The 8,591-nt window shown below is 37.4% G+C and overlaps 1 protein-coding gene across 3 annotated transcripts in view; it reads left to right on the top strand.

Annotated features, from left to right (window-relative positions):
* Positions 1 to 718: 718 nt before the first annotated feature.
* The window catches only part of LOC148082057 (palmdelphin-like), a 30,022-nt gene continuing 22,149 nt past the window's right edge, over positions 719 to 8,591 (top strand). Inside the window, exons 1-2 of one of the 3 annotated variants that reach the window (XM_087789155.1) lie at positions 719 to 851; positions 8,106 to 8,159. In XM_087789155.1, the coding sequence (XP_087645281.1) occupies positions 8,115 to 8,159 (45 nt within the window). In that variant the 5' untranslated portion in view covers positions 719 to 851; positions 8,106 to 8,114. The remainder of the gene's footprint in view (positions 852 to 8,105; positions 8,160 to 8,591) is intronic. The other 2 variants (XM_087789154.1, XM_087789153.1) reach the window with 2 other exon arrangements.

Here is an 8,591-nt window from a genome sequence, read left to right as displayed (position 1 = left end):
AGTTAATGGTTAAAAAAACAAACATTTTGTAAGGAAATGACAACTTTTAATTTAAAAAAAAAATAATTCTTGAATTACCATCAAACTATGATGATTTATTTGTATTATTTTATATATTTATCACATTTCAGAGTAGACTGTACTTTCTGAGGAGGCTCCGATCATTTAACATCTGCAGGTATCTATCATCTACCTATCAATAACAAACCTTTAGATATTCACAATGTCTAACACAAGCATTATTTTTTATCACTAATTCATCAAACACTACCGAAGCTTTTCTCCGCCCCCCTTCTCAGTGAACTCATCGCTCGAGCTGCATGCGCTCATCAGATTTTTATCGCCATTATAAATACATACACCTTTTGAAAGTTTTGTATTGATTATTTTGAGTCCTCTTAGCATTGGATTCTGTAGATTGTTCTTCGTTGCACAAGCAAGAAAAAGACACATGAAAATAACAATATCAAAATGTGTTGTTGCTTTAATAATTTTAAATAATTCATTATGTTTTATATAGAAAAACTGTCATTTTAATCTTATGTTTTCCCCTCCATTTATCCTCAAGCTATAAATAAAGGGTTGAAGTGCACAGTTGTGGGGCAATTGTTTGGCGGCGGTATTTAAGGCACATGGACGGGATCAGTGACACACTTGTCGGGATTGGTAGAGAGTGCCGGAGAGAGAGTGAGGGAAGGGGAGGGGAGGGGAAGTCTTCCCAGTTGCTCACAGCCTCCCTGCCTACACACTTTCCTGTCAAAACCTCAGTGATGCTACATTCGCTGGGAAAGTGAGATTCCTGCATCCGCTGTGCCGTCCCTCACACACGGACACACACACACACACACTCGGTGAGTACCTGCTCTGTTATTGCCGCCGTGTCTCTGGGGTCGGGGGGGAATCCCGGTGGGCTGTCACGGCGCAGATGAACAGAAAAGTCTTTAATATGTGCCAGACCTCCAGCAGGTAACTTGTTGTTGCAGCTAAAAATGATCCTGGAGGGTCTTTGATTCCCTAATCTCTTAATTCCTTTAAGCTGTGGGCAGTTTGTGGCGTCCCAGCAGGGGGTCGGACACTTTTACTCACTGATACAACATTAGGGAAGAAGCTTAGACCTGCCATGTCCATCTGATATGGCAGTGGGATTGAGAAGCTAAATTCTGGATCGGGCTGCTCATAGCTGCGTCTATCACACACACACACACACACACCTACACACCTACACACACACACTGAGATTCCTCTTGGCCTTCCACTCCTACTCACAGATCCAACTCCTCACATGTGACATTTCTGAGCACTGAAGTCACGTTCACACCTTCCTCACATCTCACTTCTGGAGTCTTGGTAAAGACTGCATCTGCTGACCCACATTCATCAATTCGTTTTCATGTTTGCGCCACATATTTAGAGCCACACTGGGGAGTGTGATGGTCCACCAGCTGTTGAGAGCTCACTCTCTGTCTTCTTGCTCTAGTTTTCTCTTCAGAAAATAGCTTAAAAAAAACTTTATTAGTGAGATAAATAATAATTTATTAATGTTCCAAATGTTCAGAGTGCAGAAATGACAACACATGAACACAAGCAGTGACACATTTGTAATAGAGTTCCTAAATGGATTTTTGTTTCTCTATTATTCATCTTTCAAAATTGAAATCATGTATTTTTAGCCTCTTCATCTGTCAATGGATTAAAAATCTAAGGCATCAGCAGCAGGGAAGTTACTGTATGAGGCAGAAACCATAGTAGAACCAGACACAAGAAAAAATGAACAGCTAAATATCAACCAACTGGAAAGGTTGCGAGTTAAAGAAGGATTATAAATAAAATACAAATGCTGGTGGTGTTCCACTCTACCATCTGGATCTAGGAATCTCCTAAATATTTGGTCACAAATGAAGATTTGGTGGCGAGGCTGCAGCACAAGCTCTAACAACTCTTCTTTGTTCTTACTTTGTTTGTTGTGCTACTGAGTTCTCTAACGGTGTTGCTAGCTAGCTATCTTTGTTTAATTAGCTAATGCTAACTAGCACTGCTAGGAATAATATTCCAAATGCCAAAAAATGTGAACTTTAATGTGGTTGAGCAGCTACGCTCGGTCTGCACTTGCTATGTACTTTTCTGGATAATTTTAAAATGTAATACTAACAACTGAATATGTGACATGGTCTGTATGAACTTCTCAGCCTGAATCAAATCTATCAAAAAAGTGAACTTGGCCAGTGCCCAAATTTGGACAGGGTAGTACTGTCTCAAATCAAACACTGCAGCTACATACTTACCAGAAATGACTTGACAGTTTCTTCTTCTACTACTTTTTAACGCTGATTCCAACCAGCCGTTGAAACCCTCTTCCCAACACCTGACAGCGCAGGTTTCATTTTGTTATTTCTGTTGTGTTGTATTGTGGTAAAATTAGTGTTTTCTCAAGACAATTTACGCCGTTTAGCGACGTAGCTCCAGAAGTAGCATCATCTACGTCACTAAGATGGCCGCCGTTGAGGGTGGTATAAAGTGTAAGTGCAAAGTGTGCGATTTTGGACACACCCCTGGACTGATATAATACATGGTTTAGTGATAATAATAAATAAAAAATGATATTTTCTAAACACTCTCCTCTTGAACAGGAGGTTTCTTCTTGTTTGTACTTCTCACTATAATGATGATTTTACTGTATATGTATCCTTGTCATGCTTAAGTCCACAGAGACCTGGATATAATTTAAAACTGCAGAATTCTTCTGGTCTGGGATGGTTTTCTAACATAGTAGGAGTGAACTCTTCAACACCCACAACATCACATATTGATGTTTGTTCTTAAAGTCTTGCCAGTAAAAAGTCCTTCCAGAAATTTTGACGCAGCAGTAGGAGATCTTATCTTGAGGGTCAAATAATGTTATCTCTAGAACTTGTTAAAAATGGTTTACATTTTTATCGTGCGTCTCATGAATTATGAAGCACATTTACAATCATACTAAGCTAAGTGGTGTTAGCTAAACATTCTCCTGTCAGAAAACCAATGAATATTTTAACCATCTATTTGATTATGTATACTTTCTTGAATATGATTCAAGATTTTTTCTTATTTTTATGTAATGTTAAATAGTGAAGATTTATAGGGAAATACATGTGTTGGAATTATGTATTTTATTTAACAAAAACACATATGTAATGTAAGTAATGTGTAAAAGAAATTATAATAATCAAAATCCTATATGTAACAGGGGAAATTCCTCCTAAATATACTAACTAAAAAAGTGAAAGAAAAAATATATTTTTGTTTTTCACAAAATTCATTTTCACCTTTTCAAAGTAAATGATATAAAAAAAAAATTGTATCCCTTGTGTTGCTTTGGGTCAAGTTGAACGACCTCCTCTAAATAGTTTTTGTTTTTATACAACAAAAAAAACTGAGAAAACAAAACATAGAATTAATTTTTGTAAGAAAAAGTAATTACTATACTTGATAGATTGACAGGACAATCTTTCATACAGGGTCCATATTTAATACCCACTTGAAAGATAACTTGAGGTTTGTGACTCATCCTTCCCAAACTGCTCCAGCTGCCTAATGGAATCTGAAGGCCAGAAAACGAATTGTAAGTCATTTGTCCAACATGAACTCTTGTTCTTGACGTTGTGTTTAAATCAAACTTGAAAGGTGTGATGTTGAGGATGAAGTCAGGACACAATAAGTGCAGCTTTGTCATAATCGTTGGACCTTTTCTTGAGTCTCAAGTCACTTTAATCATTTTTTTACGGTTATTTCTTTTTAATTCTGATGAACTGAAACACACCAACAGGGAACCAACAGTTATTACATCAATAAATCACTGCTCTAAACCTGGAAGTATCAGTGATTGTGTGTTGCACTCTCCTTTAGTATCATCTAGCAAAAGTATTCTTAAATCCGAGACACGGCAGAATAACATGTATTCAACTTCAGTCCTGTGGGCCACATATGTCCTTTGAAAAAGGTTAGAATGGGCTTTAATGTGAAGCTAAAACTTCAATAGAATTCATAAATATATATACTTTATTAATCTCCTTCGGGAAATTAGGTATCAATATTATCAATATCATTATCAGTCTTATCTTAAATATAATGTACATTGTAAACATAATGTGAACCTATTATGTTATGTCAGGCTTAAATCATTATTGCTTTAAAAGAGCAGTTGGAAGCTTCAGCTAGTTAAATGTTAAATAGTGCGTTAATACCCATAATTACATTTGAAAGAAACAGAATGAAATAGTCATTTAGTTTATTTTTCAGTGTTGGTCAGTAGCTGAACATATTAAGGACGTTAATGTAAAGGAAGTTTCATTTTATTTGATTCAACATTCATTATTTAAACAAGTGTTTTGTCCCCAGGCTTGTTTAAGGAATTTGCTAAGAAGGGAGTTTCTGTGAACTTGTCTCTTAAGAGGCCTAAAAAGTACAAGTGAGTTCGAAGAGTGAAAGCCGTCAACAACTAAATGCTCCTCCAGAGATCTCTCCTGTCGGCTCCTGTGCTGGTAATCCATCAGAGATCAGATTAAGGAGGCGAGGCAGGGTTTAGCAGGCTGGACAGGCAGACAGGAAGCTGGGGTCACTAAGGTCACGTCAGAGCGAATGGCAAGGTCAACCGCGGGGCTTTAAGGCTGGAGAGTCTTGAGAGGACAGTGGAGTCAGATGTAGACATGAACCAGCGTTACTTAATGAAAAGTTCCTCTGATTTCACCGAACACATTTGTACTCACATGGATTGAGATTAGGATTTAATCTAACCCAGACAGACGTCCGTCCAAGAATCTCTTTTCACATGAGAACACACTCGCCAAGAGATGTTCTCCCGAGAGACTACGTGAAGCACATGGTGCTATAAATGCTTAATCAGCACTTCTGTCAACGCTCTCTCTGCAGCTTCACCTACACATGGAATAAATACGCATTATTAAAAAGGAATCAAATGTAATCCACACGATTTTGAATGAGTTGACCTCGCATGACCCCTGCTGTCTGACAGTATGTCGACTTTAAGACTTTTAATACATTAGTTTATTTATATCATTTTAACAAACCGTTGTTAATGTTTCCAGAGTCAAATATCATATTTGAGTTGCTTCTATGACAAGGTCTTAATGTTTTATAGTTTATATGATTTAACTGATGATTTTGCTTCTCTTCCAAATTATATGTGTTTTATTTGATTGTTAATGTTTGCTTTAAAATTTAAAGTAGTTTTAAAGTAAATATTTCTAAAGTAAACAATGTTCATTATTATGTAAATACACAATAAAGATTAATCTTTAAAATTCAGAGTTTTATTTCGAAAATAATAAAATCCAAAAATCAGAGTCAAAAGCCATTTATTTTTCGCTATTTAAAATATAAAAATAAAAGTACCACTTGTGTAATTAAGAATCTTATTTTTCTACAATTTTACCTTGCAGTTACAAGTCAACATCATTTGTCTTAAACCACACTGAACCTTCAAACATAAGACAGTGTCTCATAACCTCACTGTACACCCGGGTTCCTGGTCAACATGGGTGATCTGGTGTGATTGACAGGTGTCTGCTCTGGTCCAAGCATCAGCACTGAGGCGTCACCTGCTTCTAACGCACACGTAGACTTTCTCGCATGTGCAGCAGACGAGCTATTTTCAGTTCGATGGATCAGACCAACAGGGTGTCAACAGGTGGACTCAGAGGCGTGACCTTCTTCTGCTTCCTTCTGCCCTTTAGCAAGGCTCTTCACACAACTCTTGGGTTTCACCCACTCTGGCAGCAACAGGTTAGCAGGACAGTTTAATTTTCTAGACTTATTGGACGACTGTATTTGTATTAAATTGTTTCATAAGTATAACTCACAACAACTCTGTTTCATTTACAATGAGGTTAGCATGCAGCTGAGACTATACAAATCTCTATTATCTTCATTTTGAAACAAAACCTATAATAAATAAACCCCTATTTGTAAAATACATTGGTCAAATTTCGTCTACTGTAAGTTATACAATAAGTTTATTTTAAAAATGCGTATGTTTGAGTGGTAAAAAAGTAAAGCAAATATAGTATTTTCAATTCTAAATGGTGGTTGTTGAGTGTTCACGTTCTGCATAAAATTGAACATTTTTTCCTCTGTGGAGTCGACTGATGGTGTTTTTCTGCCGTGCATCTGAGCTCTGTTGTTCACTGGTCATAGTTAAAGTCAATGGTTGTTTTGTATTATTCAGTTGATGAATAAACACGGAGCACTTTTGTCTCCTCCTCCCACGTTCACCATATTACTGCCAGAAATACTTCACAGAGCATCATGTGGGAGATTGAGAATCTCATCTGTTGTGAATTAATGATTCAAATGTGGACAACATCATGTTTGCTGTCGCAAGCTGAAGGATAACAAGTAGTTGTTATTGGCGCTGTCAAGTGACTTATTAAGGTTTAAATATGTATTCATAATGATTTGTATTAAATATATCTAATTGTTCTTTTTTGATCAATATTGTATTTTACACACAAAAGATTAGCACAATTTCGTTAAAACACTCATTTAAATTGTTATGAATTCATCTCAGTTGATCCCACAAGTTAACAAAAGTAATATTACACAGTAGATGTTTGATTTGAAGACATATTGAAGACAACAGGGAAACTGTAAATGCGACAACAGAAGAAACAGTGTTGAGAGAATATCAGGTTATCATTGCTCTTTGTTCTGCAGCTGCTGCAGGCAACTGTGCAACTACAGTCATCAACAAAGGCATCTAATGAACTTTGCTCCACTACATCTTATCGATGGATCTATAGATTTTCGTGGGCCTACGGGAGTCTTGCAGAGAGCACAAGAAACATTGTTGTTTGGAAGAGTTCGGGCTGAATCCCAAACGGAACACTTGACCACCTGCATGCTCCGGGCCCGAGACCCTGACGACTAAAATGACATCATCGGCTCGATCGAGAGTCCAAGGGTGCCGGGGCTAGAAAGGCTATAAATAAGAATGACACAACACTTGGTAAAACACAAGGAGTCGGACGACAGAGGCACGAGGGCCAAAGATGTCGACTCACTGATGATGGTTTGACAGATGACAGCGCTGAGATTTGTGGGAATTCCTTCCGCTAAAGACAATTTGACGATAGGACGCCACTCGATCCTGGAATTCCTCTCCGGGGCCGGTGTTTTACGAGTCTTCAAGTGCTGCTGCTTTTGGATTTCAGTCACGTTGTGTGCATTGTGAAATAATATAACAGAAGAAGGAAAGTAAAGATGTTGCACATAAATGTGGCATCAATGACTTAGTGCTTCGCTGTATTATTATTATTATTATTATTATTATTATTAATAATTATTATTATGTAGCTGTTTTACTGCCATATTACAGACCCTGCTCTGAAAATACATTCTTCCTACTGAACATTTTAAAAATTTGTTCTGCATTTATTGTTACCTGTCATGGAGAGTTGTGGCCTATATTTAACCTTTTTTTTTTTTCTTTTTAACCCTTGTGTTATCTCGGGGGTCAAGGTGACCCAAAGGCCCAAAAACAAAAGTATTTGTTTTATCCCTTGTGTTGTCTCTGGTTCGACAACCTCCCCCACTGCATGTGTATTTCTGGGAGCCAGGGAGGTCGTTCACCTTAACCCAGAAGCAACACAAGGGATACCCCAAACACGGGCCTTCGGGTCATCTTGACCCAGAGATAACACAAGGGTTATATTTGATTGGGTGCACAGTTTAAAGTATGTTTACGCAATGAAGTGAAATCGAGTTGTATTGTATGGTTTCCTGACCTATTCTTTACCTGAACTGTTTTTTTTTAATTAAAATATAAAAAAATACTTCATTATGATTTGTGTTAAATGTCTTTCTTTTTCTAATCAAGCTTTTGAAATAGTGAAATAAATCATCAAAACATGCATCACTATCCATCTGGGATGTTCATGTATCAGTTTCTATTTTGTATGCACCCATAAAAAGTATGTAACTACGAAGGTAACACACTTTGAATCGATTCCCTGCACAGCTGAGTCCAGACTCTTCTTTGTATCAAGAGAAATAAAGTATCTCCGTCATGTGAACAACAAATCTGAACACTCATTGTTTCTCCCTCTGCTCAGCAGTCCGTCATGGAGGAAGCCGACCTGCTGAAGGAGCGTCTCCAGGCCATAACGGTACGATTATATTTTCCATTATTGATGCCTCTTCCGTGGTGGTGTGTAGTGCTGACGTGCTGTGTGCACACACTGTGAATATAGCTGCGAGTAAAAATAAAAAAGTGTGGGCGTACAGATGTGACTGGCTCATGCTGCAGGACACTTTTCCAGGAAACAGCGAACTTTTAAAAAAAATAACTGCTGCTTTTTTTATGAGATGTTTCTTCTGCGTTGTCATCTCCAGTGATGTTAGCTTAACCTTTTATTCATCAACTTTTCAAATCTCTAGCATTCAACTAGCAACACAATGTAAAATCATTTAGATGAAGTCACATGAACACAGCGGTGTGTATAGGTAAGAATCTGGCGATACATACCATAATACAGGGGCAACCATACAATATATTGTGATGCATTGTGATACTACCGTAGGAACAAGTATAAATTTGT

Source organism: Callionymus lyra, chromosome 4, assembly GCF_982586985.1.
Source record: "Callionymus lyra chromosome 4, fCalLyr1.hap1.1, whole genome shotgun sequence".
Taxonomy (NCBI): domain Eukaryota; kingdom Metazoa; phylum Chordata; class Actinopteri; order Syngnathiformes; family Callionymidae; genus Callionymus; species Callionymus lyra.
Note: the sequence above shows the minus strand (reverse complement) of the source record. Positions and strands in the feature narration are given on the sequence as shown.